This window comes from Syngnathus acus, chromosome 10 (genome assembly GCF_901709675.1).
Source record: "Syngnathus acus chromosome 10, fSynAcu1.2, whole genome shotgun sequence".
Classification (NCBI taxonomy): Eukaryota; Metazoa; Chordata; class Actinopteri; order Syngnathiformes; family Syngnathidae; genus Syngnathus; species Syngnathus acus.
The window spans coordinates 10248724-10264606 of record NC_051095.1 but is presented as its reverse complement, the minus strand read 5'-3'; the positions used below and the strand labels follow the sequence as shown (position 1 = coordinate 10264606).

General features: G+C 39.7%; 1 protein-coding gene across 10 annotated transcripts in view; it reads right to left on the bottom strand.

Annotated features, from left to right (window-relative positions):
• The window catches only part of prom1a (prominin 1a), a 35749-nt gene extending 20094 nt beyond the window's left edge, over positions 1-15655 (bottom strand). For 6 of the 10 annotated variants that reach the window (XM_037261613.1, XM_037261610.1, XM_037261611.1 and 3 more), the window contains exons 1-4: positions 15210-15655; positions 5084-5142; positions 4808-4834; positions 2543-2748 (exon numbers count right to left, since the gene is read on the bottom strand). In XM_037261613.1, coding sequence (XP_037117508.1) covers positions 2543-2748; positions 4808-4834; positions 5084-5142; positions 15210-15438 — 521 coding nt within the window. In that variant the 5' untranslated portion in view covers positions 15439-15655. The remainder of the gene's footprint in view (positions 1-2542; positions 2749-4807; positions 4835-5083; positions 5143-15209) is intronic. The other 4 variants (XM_037261607.1, XM_037261608.1, XM_037261609.1 and 1 more) reach the window with 3 other exon arrangements.
• Between the last annotated feature and the right edge of the window lie 228 nt (positions 15656-15883).

Below are 15883 nucleotides of genomic sequence, written 5' to 3'. Positions count from 1 at the left end.
GGTGGCGCTCTCAACATTCACTTTTAGAATTTGTTTCATGAAATCGTGCAGGTGACTTTAGATTTGTTGGTGTCAAATACGAATCATCAAAACATACTTGATCAATTGATGATTGTAAACAAAATCATATGCATGTTTTATTAAATTCATTTTTATCAAGGGTCATCAACCTTTTTGAAAGTGAGTGCTAGTAGGCTAGCAATATACGTGCTGGACTTTATAAGATTGCCGTCACTGAAAAGCATGAACAGAAAACTACGGATGGCTCTTTTTTGCTTCACTGTGCTCTCCCACCCCCCTGCCTCGCCAGCACACTCCCTTTTCCCACTATCATCTTTTATATTTTCCTCTCTGCGACTATTTTCTGCCTACGCTTGGACCCCTTGCGGGCGTCATTTAGTAGATTTCACCGCCTCCTGTTAGTCAATTTATCACGTTGTGAGTCACTGGAAGATGTTTGTCCTGCATTTGCACGCACAGATGACCATTCATCTGCAACGCTAACATCTTATTGGAATCTTTCATGCACTATTGTGTGATTGCCGATACCATTTCCACTTCCCAAGACCTGTACTTTTTTTTTTTTTTTTTTGTTATTGGGGAAAAATAAAACAGACCCATTCACATGAGCTCATTCAGGACACTTTCTGAGCTACTTTTCACCAATTATTTTTTGTGATATTAAAATAATAATAGTAATGTCGTAGTTTGATGTTCATCTTGGATTACTACGGGGTTCAATGGAGGAGGCATTTAATGGATTTGAGGATGGGCAGGTGGCGTCGACATTATCATTAATTAGACCCCCGTAGGATTGTTGTGGTAGGGGGTTCGCCTAACTCGTCATGCTGCGACCTTTTGGGCTAATGGTGTTAGACAGCCCTTGACTAAAATAGAGCGTGGAAATGCATGCTGGGTAATGACGTGAGACAAGTTGTCTTTTGACGCATTTGCAAAAATAACAACAATAACGTTGATGTCATTACGGTCTAGTTGTTGGAATTTCTTCAGTCATAAGAGGCAAATTAGAGCAGAAATTGGGTTGTGCAATTTGCACATAAGCACTATATTCAATATATGCTCAAATCTGGATATTTTTGGAATGGTTTAGCACAGGTAAATATATAACATCTCGTATGTCTATGTGAGAATGTGGACATTTCGCATGGTTTCGTACCAGAAAATGCATATCCATTGCATGTACTGTACTCTTGGGATTAAACCATTCCAAAGTGTGCAAACACATTCATATGGATCTTCTGTTCCAAAAAACCATTCCATCTTTCTGTCTATAAAAATAAAAAGATACTATGCAGTCCCAAAATGTCAGCTGCTGTGTATAAACACATGGACGGCCATCCTGATGCATTTGCTGCTGCTAAAGCATTCCAAAATGTTTACACTCATAAAACAACAACACACTGATGTAGTTTTTGGTATTAAACTAAAATATGCCCACACACACTAACTCATTTGGATTGTAAAATGACCATCCGCATCAATTATGTATAACCTGCATGGGTATGCAGTTTTTGGTTCTAAAAAGTTCCAAAATAGCACACGAACATAATCTAGTATACTAGCAGTAGCTTGACTCGCGCATTTAATTCGTAACCGAGCCTGTAACTCAATGGATTTAATTTATCCGTTCCAGTCAGGTGTTGGAGTCAATATACTTGAGTGATGGCATAGTTGAAGCTCGCAACTCGCATTTTGTCTCACGAAGTTAAAAAAAAAAAGAACGATTGCCTGTAGCTTGAAAAATGTTTAAATTCCACATCCATACACACTGGTAATGTGTTCTGGTGCCTTTTTGTCAGTGGGAAAAGAAAGCGTTGCCATGGCAATGCGGCAGGGGTGTATTTACTTTGACGAGAGCTGACTTTCCTCCGTGATTGGAAAGAGTCTGACTTATTGGAAATTCCAAAGCACGACCAGAAGACACCAGGGAGCGTCATTACTTATTAAATCTCCCCAGTGACCGGAGGAGACGCTGGAGTGAAAGGAGGCCCGAAACCAACCTCATGGCGCCTTTTTTGATTTTTTAATCATCCCCACTTCAGACTTTGAATCAAATTAAATCTAGATAGAACCAGAAACACCCAGAGTAAAAGTGCATGATGGCCAGATGAGTAAAACTTGAATTTCTTTACATTCCACTGAATTATGTAATCAGTGTCTGTTAAGGACAATAATGTAGAATGCTATTGTTCCACATTACAACATTTTTTGTTGCACTTGATATGTTTTGGGAGATTGGAACAGATTAATGCCATTTCCATTTATTTCAAAGAGGAAAGAAGATTTGAGATATTAAAGTAAATAATAAAAAGTAAAATAAATCCATACATGGATTAGAATTTTGGAAAGTTTTACAACCATAAAATGTATGTGCTTATATGTAAATGTGGACATTTTTGTGACATTTTAGCACCCAAAAATGCAGCGCTGTGTAATTCTGTGGATACTCTGTGATGGTTTAGTGTCGAAAGACTTGCACTTGATGTGCACTGTTTTTACGCCATATACGTAGCACACTCACGTGATGACCAGCGAGGTGGAGAAGAGCAGAGTTCCCAGCAGCCCTCGTCGACAGTCGGCGTTCTTCCTCTGCCGCTGGTGCATCTCGCCGCCGCAGTTGTCGCAGCAGCGGCACAGGCAGAAGAAGAGGCCCACCACAGGCACCAGGACGGTGAACAGGACACCCACCGCCGCACATACCAGGAATCCCACCTCGTAGTAGAGCGCCTGGGGGAGCGAGTCAGGGATGACAGTCAAGGAGTAGCCATTGAGTTGTGTACAAGAAGAGTGGTTCAGCACCATCCAGGTTTCGGATTATTTGTTGGAATGGTTTAGCGCCTATTGTTGTTATGCAAATACGGACAAATCTCTTTAGCACCAAACAAAACATAGCCATACAGTAAATACGTGCGCACATATGGATATTTTAAATTGTTTATCACCGTGTGTTTGTATACAAGTGGAAACATTCTAAAATGGTTTCGCACCAGCAAATCCAAACGTGCACATCTACAGGTGTGGACATTTTGGAATGGTTTAGCACCGGAATATGCATCCCCCCTATGTGCTTATATACCAGTATGGACATTTCAGGATGGTTTATCATCTGAAAACAAATATCCATTTGTGTTTGAGTGCAAGTGAGGAAAGAAAGGAGGGACGATGCAGAAAAGCTAGAGGCGCTTTGATGAATTAATCAAATGGCATCTCTATTGTGAGTACAAATGGGATTAGCGTACACAGTGAAAAATTGCTGAACCTGTAAGAAAGCAGTAATAATGAACCATTCTGCGGCGTTATTAAATATGATCAATGCCATGCAAAGCGCATTATTGTCGGCGCACGCCTCGCAGATCAATGCATGCATGTATCCCTGTGGTGCTGCCGGATCACTAACGAAGGCAGCAAGACAGAATTTTTGATGAAAGGATGAACTTCCAGCTGAGCAACCGCAGAGAAAGTTGGACTTAAATATAAGGCTCAAAAAAAGAATAAAATAAAATAAAACCCATCAAATTTATGGAATGAATTGTATTGTAAACCATCATACCAAATCAGAATTTTCCACTCACTGTCTCATCTTGTCATCATAGCAACAAAAATTTTCCCCCCTTCGTAGCTTACAGCTTTTACTATTTTTGGACGATCGCTTTGTTTTGGCGAGAGCCCGAAGGAAGAATGTGACCTTCTGCAAAGATGAGGTGGCGGCGTGTCGCTGTAGTTAAGATTTTAAAAATCACCAAAACAGCCGCTAGTGCGTCCTCGGGCGGGAAGAAGGTTCCAGCTTCGTGCTCGAAGCGAACTCATTCAAAATCCGACGACACTTTGTTACAATTTGAAATAGTTTATCTCCATAAAAAGCATATTTACAGATTTTGTTATGCATAAATGAGGATAGTTAAGAATGGTTTCTGGTCTGGACATTGCTGCAGTGGTTTAGCACCAGAAAAGTGCAAACCCAGAAAGAGTGATGTGAAGATGACCAGAAATGCAGATCCATATGTATTATTTCTGTGCAAGTGAAGACGTTTTTGTAATGGTTTACAACAAAAATGCATGCCCAGAATGTTTCTGCGCAAATGTAGATACTTTCAATGATTTAACTTTTGAAAAATAGCTTAAAACCCCCAGACTGCAAACTGGTAAGCGCTTTTGCACATATTTGGACATTTTTATTCATATAATATATGCATTCGTGCAAATAATTGTTGACATTTCTGGAATTTCACAAATCAATATTCTGACATATTAATTTGCAAAGTTGGATGTTTTGGAATGGATTAGCACATGCCATGCTAGAAAAATTATTATTGCATTATGGAATATTTCAGAATCAGAGAATTCAAATCCAATGTTTTTCTTAGACGGGGGTCGTACATATTTGGATGGTTTAGCACAATTGTTAAATGTTACATAGTAGTGTGATTTAAAATGTCAAAATCATGAAATGAATGACATTAACTTTGTGTTAGTCAATCATTTATAAGTTAAACATAATTCCTTTTTGCACATACGATTGTGACTTGGAATATTGCCTGTGCAGTTAATACACGCAGTTAAACACGCATTACAATATTCCCTCTGGTTAAAAAAAAAGTGATTCCATTACATTTGAACAGTTAAAACAATATATCACTCCCTGTATGATGTTAAGAAGAAGAGGCATTAAATGATTTGCTTAAATGGATGAAAAGCATTTCTTCGTTTTATGGATAACAATGTAAAACAAAGGGAGTGCTTTTCCGCAAGGTGAATAGTGAAGTTTGTTTTGAGCTTTAAATTTTACCTGCAGGCTCAGCACTATGTTCTCTGGCTGAAGGAGATATCAGATGGTTTCACGAGAAGAAGAAGAAGATGCATGCAGAAGACAAAGAATTAAAGCACAAGCGTCAAAGAAAAAGCAGGCGCAAACACAAACAACAACATCAACCCAAAGAGGAAATCATAAAAGCAAGAGAAATATGGCATGGCGTGCAGGGAAACAAACTTTGGGGAATTTCTTTGACGCACTGCGGGGAAAAATTGGCATGTGGATCAAGTTTGTTTACGTCTGTCTACTCACCTTTTGATATTCAGTCTGAAGGGCTCCAAACTTGTCCTTGGCCAGTCTGATAAGAAGATCTGCAGGACATCATGGAAAGAGATTGGTCATACACAGTGAGTCAGAGGCCGTTGCTTCATTCAAAATGTCGACGTTTTCACATAAACATGAATATGCATCTCTGATACATAACCATTACAAAATGTCCCACCTTGTACATAAATGAAATAACAGGACTCAATAATACATTTCGGGTGCCAGACTATTTAAAAATGTGTTTCACATAGTTATCAAACAGATTTTCTGGTGCTTAATGCACACATGGCAGTGTTTGGGAAAGGTCAGTGTGTCCTATTGTATGTGGCAGTTTTTGTGCAACTTTGTATGGCAACTTTGTATGGCTTTTGTCAGTGTCTATTGTCGGCTTGAGGCCAGGTGTAAAATGATCGTGGCTTTGGGAAGGAAAGGGAAAAAAAGGGAATCTTTGAGCCTTTTGTGTGATGGCGGGTTTCCCCTACAATGACAAAACAATACCAGTGTTACCTAACCTGCAATATGGAAAATCAACCAAATAGGCAAGAGGCAAAGTAAGCCCAGGGAAGGTGAGGCAGCATTATTTCTACATTCACAAACCAAACAGTTAACAACATTCAGAAGCAAAGCGGAGAAAAGAGAAGTAGCTTAACAAAATTATCAAAAGACTGGATACTGACAAGATTAAAAGACTGGAGCTTTGTTTTTTGGGCTGTTCTAATTTAAAAAAGCATGAATTGACCTAAGCAAACAAACAGAAGAACTTAAAATAGCTTTACAGTAACAAAAATTAGTCTTCTTTGTATTTTTATTTATATTTCTAACCAATTAAAATTATTGAATACACATAAATGTACTTTCCCACTAGGGTTTTATTCTGCGCTAAATAATTGAAAGGAAAGACACACAATAACAACCATTTTAAAATATTCCCAAATACATTTTAATATCACTAAATGGAGAAATATACAAACAAGACAACACAACCTTGTGTGCATAGAGGATGAATTGACTGAACCAAAAATTCCTCAAGCTTTCAAATACTGATGATAATCATTTAAAAAGATTTTCAACCAACAGTATATTCAGCTACTATTTTCTGATGATATTCGAAGACCTCAAACGAGCTCAGCTCAAACATAAAATTAGCATAGCGACGCTCAAAGTGCTGAACATGGCTCTTCGGTGTTAGGACTGGGGCTTATCCTCTCGTCTTATGACTCGCTCGGCATTAGCCCCCATGAGCTAAAAGGCTGAAAGTGTACCAAAAAATAAATAAATAAAACAGGCAATTCAGACCGAGGGAAGAAAAAAATGTCTGTGAATGTTCTGGATGGCGGATGAAGAAAAGCAGAAGCAGGAGGTGAAACACGACATGAATGAATGGATGGATGCGCAAGGAAAAGTAAAAAAAAAACTAATCAAGTTGCTCTAAACGCCACCAGACTCTAATATCAGCCTGCCCGCTAAGCTCCGTACTAACCGGCTTACGGAACAAAGTCAGGAGAAAATAAATATGGAATATGTAAGCCAGGCTGGGACACGCTGGCACGCCGCTAAACTTCATTCAGCCTTGCGTCGCTTGTAAGACGACAAAGCAAAAAAAAAACGCTCGGGGATTTCGGCTGCGATGTTATCTCTGCCAATTTGATGTTTGGAATCACAATCCACGTGGAATTGGACTGTGGGAAAGGAAGACCGCTCGGCATAAACCGGCAAGTTTGCTGACGCTCTCATTTTTTTTCCAATCCCAGAGAAACTTTCGAAAAGCACAGACTTGAGGCTCTAAACGCCACCAGATTCTAATATCAGCCTGCTCTCTCCTCCAGAAAACGAGTTCAAAGGCAGGGGCTGAGATGTGGATCTGTGACAAAATTGTGTCAGAAGTGGGACCAAACATTAGGTTGGAAACAGGCGAACAGTCGCTTTAGTTCGATGGTCAATGTTTAGGTGTTTCGAACCACTAAATTTATGATCAAATTCAATTTTGAGGTACTCAACTTTCATTTTTATATCGCTGGTGTCAGAAGTGGGTTCTCAAGTAGATAGGCCGTTTGTGGCAAGCCTAGTTTGAAATTGGAGACCATACTAAAACAGCATATTATAGACATTACATAACAGCATATGAGTACGAGTGGTAGCAGTATTTGGTATTGTTAATACGCGTACTGGTATAGGACTGAAAAAGAGTGGTATCAAAGTCTCCTAATCAATGTTTACTTCAATGATAATGAAACATCTATCAATAATGGCCGAAATATGAGCGAAAAACTCAATTCCGAGAGTCATTGGACAATGGCCTCAACTAAGCAAAACCATATGAAGCAACAATTTGCCACTCTGCCACCAATACAAGGAATAGCGCGTGTTTCAATATTCCTCCTCTGCTTCATGAGCACTGCAAAATAAACACCTCCGCACAAGGTCAGAACTGTTACCATAGAATCTGTTACTATGGAGAGACAATCTGCCTTTTACACAACACAAGTTTTTTCCTACCTAGCAATGGGACAGATAACCCACAGTCCGTCTGTATGTCGATTTTTGCGCCACGGTTTTCAATACACCTATTTGTGCGTACAAAAAAGATAAACATTTTCAATCGAAATTTTGCTTTTTAACAGGACTTCTTTAAATCTGGGATTTATTTAAATAATGATTTCAACACTTTGAACCCTAACTTCTTACCCTCACACAACCATAACCCTAGTAGACAACCAAAGTTTAATTTGAAACCCTAGTTTGAGACCCTAACCCTAGTTTGAGACCCCTCTACAAAACCCAAACTTAAGTTGAAAACCATACTTCGAAACCCTAACCCTAGTTTGAAAAGCTGGCTTTAGTTTCAAAGCCTACTACAACGCTTAACCAATAACGGCAACGCTAAACCCTAACCCCACCCTAACCCTAGTTTGAAACCCTAACTTTAATTTGAAACCTTTACATTAGTTTTAAACTCGTCTATGAAATCCAAACTCAAGTTTAAAACCATACTTCAAACCCCTAACCCTAGTTTGAAATGCTGGCTTTAGTTTGAAACCTTACTACCCAATTCAAGGCCTAGTTTAAAACCCTACTTCAAAACCACAACCACAGATTAAAAAAACTGACTTTGGTTTGACACCGTATTAGGAAATGTAACCAATAACCCTCAAATTTAGACCCTAACCCAATGGCTGGACGGACCCACCTTCAGTTACAGCAAGCAACGAGAGCGCGTGAGTGCTGACCCGAGCACCACAGCAATTGGACATGACCTCACAGAGGAAGACGGGCTTTTTACCAGCTCAGACAGGCACATACACATACACGGTGGCCTGTAAATTCATCCGTGTAAAATACCAAAATACCGCGGTCCATAAAGGCGTATTGTCATGTGCATCGCGGACCAAAGGGTTCAATATTTTGCCGTGGACTGTCGCACCCCGAGCACTTAGCATGTTCACCAGATGCGTCCTGCCTCCCGTGTAATAGTAAAAAAAAAATGTGCTCAATTGCGCAGCTGCTAGTGCGCTCGGCTGACCGCATGAGCATCTGGGAAGGAAGAAAAAAAGAAAACGGTGGCATGTTTGCGGCATGACAGCCTCCCCCTCGAGTGGGAATCACATTGATGGGCGTACGCACTGCACACACACACACACACGAAGACGAGCTGCCATCCCGTCAGCTAAGCTCAAGCGGGACACTGGCTGTGACATGGGTGCGAGGTGACACATCGTAGTAGCTGCGAGTCACTACTTGCTATGATGCAACATTACAAACCAATGCAACGTTGAATGAACCCATAGGCCTCAATGCAGGGCTACGCTACCATACAAACAAACCCAAGATGACGTTAAAGAGGTTGAAAGTTGACAAACGGTGTCAGAAGTGGGATCATTAGTGGTGAGGTAGGTCATCCATGGCGCTTCCAGTTGTCCAAGCTGGTGACCTGGCTCTCAGGCATCATTGTTAGAGGTTACGCATTTTTCGAACCCGAAATGTGGGTTGGGGTTTCACAGAATCCAATTTTCTTGTGTTAACAATTTACCCCCCTCCCCACCCATTTAAGTTATTTGTTTAGTTCAACATCCTTGGCCTCAATTCAAGTTTCTTGGACCATGTGGTTGGCGCATCCAAAAAGGAAGCGGTTTTGGTGACGGAGATGAGTCAGGCCGTTTATCGTCCACTAGTGAAGAGAAGGCGCTGCACTCGCCAACCAAGCGGAACAAAGGAAGCAGGAACGCATGACTTGCTATCTACGCTCGCCTCGGCCGCCTCGCTTCTCCTCCGATGACCCGAATGCAGCCCCCCAAGCCAACAACGATGAAACAATCCTCGGCAGCACCCGGAGGAAGGGTCCGATCTTTCTGCCATTTTGAATGCATCCGTTAATTGAGTCGTCCCTTTGCTAGCTTTCCTATTTGTGACGTCGTGATCGAGCTTATTTCTGTTGTGGTTGCTCCGATGGTCTTTTGTCTGCTACTAGGGCCCAACCAATGGCAATTTATTCAAGCCGATGTCGAATCCCATGTTTGGCAGAATAGAATTGCAACAACCGATTAATCGTCCGAATAATTTAAAAACATACAAGAGAGAAAATAATGTATTTTTGGGGGGCCTTTAAAGTTTACAACAATAAAGCTGTGAGTTACATCCAGAAAATTTTACAGGTATATATTATGTTATCAAAGGCTGTTGTGTTGACATTGTACCCTGACTGATAATGATGCAATACCATTTCATGGTCATTATAAGATACTGATATCATAACGTATGCTGCGTCTTTCCCAATGATGTTACAATATCTACGCTGTGACAGGCAAACACAAAACGTGACATTAAGCAGCATTTAATTCACTGCTGGATCGTGTGAACCGCCAAAATAGCCTCTAGTGATAGAACATTGTTCCTAGAGAAATGGATCCCAATCCGGGATTAAACTCTCACGGACGGGCTCATGTTTAGAGCAACCACAAAGATGCAGTGAAACTGACTGAAAAACAAATAGGCTTAGCTTGGTTTTTCAACCTTATTGAGCCTACGCCTCATATTTTACAACATACAAAGAAAAAGCTCCAAACTACACAAATAAGTTTACGGTGTTCTCAAATTTACAGAAATAGTTGTTGTTATGACCACATGCTGTTTCTTGTATACATGTGTGTTGCTGCTCTGCGTGTGTTAAAAGATCGGTTGTTCAAAACTTTATGGTTACTGTAAAAATAATTCCCATTAGCCAATCAATGGCTTTTCACATTATATCTTAGCATTGAGATGGCATGGTGGACTTTCGTTTCACGAAATCTTATGTTTTGGTTCAATATAATGGTTTTAAATGTACTCTGTCAAATTGTCTTTTGGTTTTTGTCCATTGCGAGAGTCTGAAAACAGGTGCAAAGGAATGCTTTTAAAAAAGTTTTTTAAAATAAATTTAAATGTGTTCAAACAAGTTAAAATGTGCTCAGAAATGTACGGTGGTGGTAGTGGTAGGGATCTATGAGTTTATGATTAGTGTTATGCGATACTAAAATATTTGTTATTGTCCGGTACCAAGAACATTCACAGCCTGTAATGAATTTTCATGACCGTCAAGTTTTATTTGGACTTGTTTCCTTTGGATTATATTGATTAGTCAACAACTAGGAGAATAGTTCAACAACAATAGCAACATCATAGTAAAAACTTCTGTTCATTTTCCCTAACTAAAACCAAAGTGTTTTCATTGTCAGTTACAGTCGTGAATGTTTGACTTCTAGTATTTCGACAAGACTTCTCGACACAGTATGTCAATTATTGATATGACTGCACTAAGTTGAGGGTTAACACCAAAAGTTACAACACTGTGTCGAGACACGGCAGGAAGCCGTAATCAGACGGCCGAAAAGGTCGGAACCCCCTGTTGCCTTAACAGCTTGGCACTCCGGCACCGCTTGTTTTGACTGATTGTGCCTCACCGTGGGAGTTTGTCTGAGAGAATGCAGATAGAAATGTCAACGCTCCCTTGTCTGATTGCTGCAAGCTGCTCATCTCTGTTCCGTGAAAAGGTCGCTTTGCGTTTGCTATCTGGAGGAAAAAGATAGCTTTGGTCGCCATATGGCCAGTGCAGGAATATCACAATGTTGAAGAAATTCACATTTGTGACTATCAAAATAAATTAGTAGTCTAGAACAACAGTGATATAAGTCAGATTGGAAAACCTTTATAAAAGAAGAAAAAAAATATATATTTTATTTTTCTCAAAAATGTCTGCAATATTAATATGGATTGTGAACATCGTAGTCACAAAAGACACGCTGTTGATGCATTCTAGGCTTCAGGGCAGCCAACTATTCAAACAGAATTTCTTAATAAAATCATCAACACCAGCCTGCTTTCCCTCTCTTCCCCTCAGGGTTAAGTGAGCATCGTTTGCCATATGAAAGCGAAGGAAAAACATTTGTTAATGAATTATTGGTTAACGACTTGAAATAACTAGAGCGTGTCGCTCAAAGTTGAATCACAACCAACACAACTAATGACAAACTACTTGGACCGTTTTAGGACTAAACTCTACAGGGGGACATTAAAATGAGAGATGACTAGATGATGTCTTGATATCAATATTTGATGGTGTTGTATCGATCCTTTACTATAATCAAATAGTGATATCAATATTTTACAAAAAGATACCGATTCACCGCACTAACAATCACAATAATATCAGATACAGTATATCAGTACTAGGGCTCCATAGATGTGAATTTCCTTTAGGATGAACCATATTCCAATATTTGGCAGAATAAAATTCCAATTCCAGATTAATTTTACAATCAATAAAAAAATAAAATGAATAAAATAAGTGTCAGTACGCAAACCGCACGTTACGTATCAATACAAGTCGATTGATATTGCATCTTGAGAGATACTCATACAATACAGTATAAGCAATACTGATAGTTGACGCTGGTACGTATATCATAGAGCCTTCGAGATAACTATACGCATTGATATCAGTGCTTCACAGATCTAGGCTGATCTGGAGTCAGATCATGTGCAGGAATGACTGAGTTGCTTCCTGATGATGGTAGACAGGCCAGCCTGAGGTAACATGGAGATGGATGAAGGCACCACTGAATATTTGGGCTTAGTCACTCATACACACTCACAATGGAACAGTGGGCACACTATTCAATGGCTCAAGCAGCAAACAACAACAAGTCCCACTCGTACATGACATGAGTGGTCATTTGTAAAACAAAACCACAAGCAGCTATTGTATGCAGCCACAAAGTGTTGTGTGGCTTCCCGCGGTTGCATGCCCCATTAGCAAGCACATGGATTTTTCAAAACACAAACCAGGAAATGCTTTCTTTTTTTTTTTTTTTACAAGAATGATTATTTCAAATCAAGGCACAAATTGAGATACTTTTTTTAAACACAAAAAATATGGTGATACTATGTTTAAATTTGCAATGTTGATATTCAATGCAGGTGTATCATTCCTGTAACCTGAGAGATAACGATACGGTACAAATTGATAGCTAATGACGGCGTATGTTAATTCAGTAATTTGCGATAATTAATTCTTGTCTAGCGATACTGTACCCCGAAAGACAAAAATTCATGACAAGACTAATAAAATCCTAGTGTATAGGTACTATTCTCTGAGATATTACAATACAAATCTATATCAAATACTAGTGTATTGATACTGTCTTCTGAAAGCTAATAGACGATACATAATGATAAGGCTACTTTCCCCTTAAAACTAACTATAATATTAATATACTTTATCAAACTGGTGTATTGATACAGTACCCCGGAGGATAACAACAATACAATATATCGGATGTTGATGTTATGATAGCAATATATGAAAATATGACAATACTGTCACGTGACAGACGATGATAAGATACATTGTGACATTGGTATTGAACAGTATGATAATTTGTCAGTATTATATCTTGAGATAAGATTTCACTACAAAATCAATAGCCAAATATGATAGAGCTAATGATAAATGATTGATAACTAATGCCAGTGTACAGATAGGATACATGGTTACCTCATATATTGAGATGTGAGGATCCAAATACTGTATTAGAAAAGTCTACCATTATAATATTATGTACTTTCGATCACAGCGTGTGTGTGTGTGTGTGTGTGTGTGTGTGTGTGTGTGTGTGTGTGTGTGTGTGTGTGTGTGTGTGTGTGTGTGTGTGTGTGTGTAGCACTTGCATGGAATGAAGACTTTAAACAGCATATGGTGCAAGGCATTATGAGATTTAGCCAGTTAACAAGGTGACTCACCGAGCTGCTAATCTGCAAAATGTCCTGTAGATTTAGACAAGGAGGGCATTTTTGTACATCCCCAGACCCCCATTAAACACAAACACACACACTTTCAGCATGATTAAACACATACACATGGAGTGTGTGTGTTTAATTGCATTAAGTGCAAACTAATAGCATCACGAAAAGAAAACATGTTACAATGAAGGGAGTGAGATGCAAATGTTGGTGAACTGAAAACTCAACTCAATGTTATTTATTTATACGCACAAGAGCTAACCCCTGTGCCAATGTGCCACGAGATCAGCTTTTTGTTTTCCTTGGCCTCCATGACTAGCATTTGCAACAAGCATTTGTAATGAGCCTCTCAAACACAAAATGCCACATTTTACAGGTAGATGAGCACATAGCTTTTATTGCTATGTTAGCATTGAGTCATGACGAACAGTCTAATTAACCCCGTGCACTACTCTGAGAGAATTTTCAAAAACGTTAAACCAATCAGCAATTTGTGTTTTAACTCTTTCTACTTGTAGTGCATTGTACGTGTCCCCAGTTGGACCGCCTACGTTTTGGTGCACTGTGAATAACCAAATGGCGTTTTAACATTGTTCTGAGTTTCAGAGCAATCTGAGTGAAGCAGTGCACTCAGAGTGTATTTCTAAAAATGCATTGTTATTTTAGCATTATCGGCTACTCAAGCTTGTTTGTTGGTAACCGCCATCAGAAAAGTATGCCACATGGTTCATTGGTCACAGTGTTGGATATTTCTAAATGCACTATTTGATGAAACATTGAATTTGTTAGATTCAATTTATTCAATTCAATTCATGTTAGACATGTTAGATTAGCCTCTGTTTGCTGTGTTAGCATTAGTAACTACTAAGGTGCATCCATTTACCATGTTGGTTTAGCATCATCACGGGTAACTAAACCTGTGAAAATTACAAAAAGGCGCAAAAAAATTCAATTAAGAGAGTTAAGATAATTCAGTACATTTGAGCTAAGCCTTTGTTTAGCCATGTTAGCCTAGCATTACCAGCTAATGACTCAGCCTGTCATTTTATCTAATTATTTTTATTGAAGAAAAAAAAACATGTATCACTAAACATACATTTCGGGGCTACTAAAAACAAATAAAAGTAGGCATGTTGACAGTGCAGGTGTTATCTAGTTCTGTTTTAACTTTTTTTTTTTTTTTTAAAAAAACGTATTTATTAGTTTAAAGTGTAAAAGTTTATTATTAAAAAAATTTGAATAGCTAATGCTAATCTAACATGGCAGTTAGAGGCCAACAACTGCTGGCACATTAGTGCTGTTTTTATATAAAAGAAGAGAGTTGTGATTTATAGTCAGTAACATAACCTATGGAGGTTAACAAATGAAAAAGTTGATATGTCGAGACATTAGAGCAGGGGTTAATTAGTTTCTGTTTTTTAAAATAACATGGCACTGGTAGGATAGCATGGCAAACAGACAAAGTAAAAGACAATGCGTAGAAGTAGCTTTACCTTTTTTAAAGCAAACAAGTGGCTAAATACTAACAAAAATGAGAAAAAAGCTGATGGACTGATGCATTCGAGAACAGGTTCTAGCTTTCCGTTTTTTAATTAAATAAACTCAAGCTAAAATGGCAAAGCAGAGGGTCTGGCAGTCATATTTTAAATACGGTTTTATTTATTTAATTGGGGGGGTGCGTTAAAAATTTAAGACTTGTACATTTGGCAATGGTTTATTCAAGGAACAAAACTCAGGATTCTTGGTCTCAATCCGTCCCACCCCTTTCACATCAAGTTCACTACTAAAATAATTTTGTAATTAAAAATACTGCATAATGACAAAGTGTCTTGGTGCTTACCTTTCGGGAAGTCGTTGGGCTGGACCGCGCACAGGAAAGTGTGCACCATGTGAAACAGAATGCCGATGGGTCCTGGTTCGTAGTGGGCCACCGTCTCGTACACCCCGGCGGGCACATAGCCGAAGTCCAACTTGGCTGGCGGCGGTGGCAGCCTTCGTGGCTCCGGTTCTTGGAGCTCCCCGGAGCCCAGCAGCATGCAGAGAAGAACTAGAGTTCCGCTCTTAGCCATCGTGAGTCCGCTCGAAGGCAGCGTGTACCTTCCGGGTGGTGGCTCAGGTGGACGGGCTGAGATAAGAAAAGGTGTCCGGGTAGCAAGCGCCGGCTACCGGCAATTGGGCATCGTTGTTCCCCCCGATGTGGTCTGCGTCTCCACGCCGGGAGATCCTCTCTCCGCTGTCTCCGCTCCGCTTCAAGACCCCACACAAGCACGCACTCGCAATGGGTAGCGCGCGCGCTGCCGGCCTAGCAGCATCCGTGCGTGCGTGCGTCGCGGGTGCGCGCGGCGACTGAAGGAAAGGGCACCACCTGTTGAAAAGAAAGGACACTGCACAAAATTTTTATTTGTCGAGTACTTAGTTAGAACCGATTCTATCCATCCATCCCATTATCTGTACCGCTTGTTCCCACGTGGGGTCGTGATCGTGCTGGAACCTATCCAAGGTTATATATATATG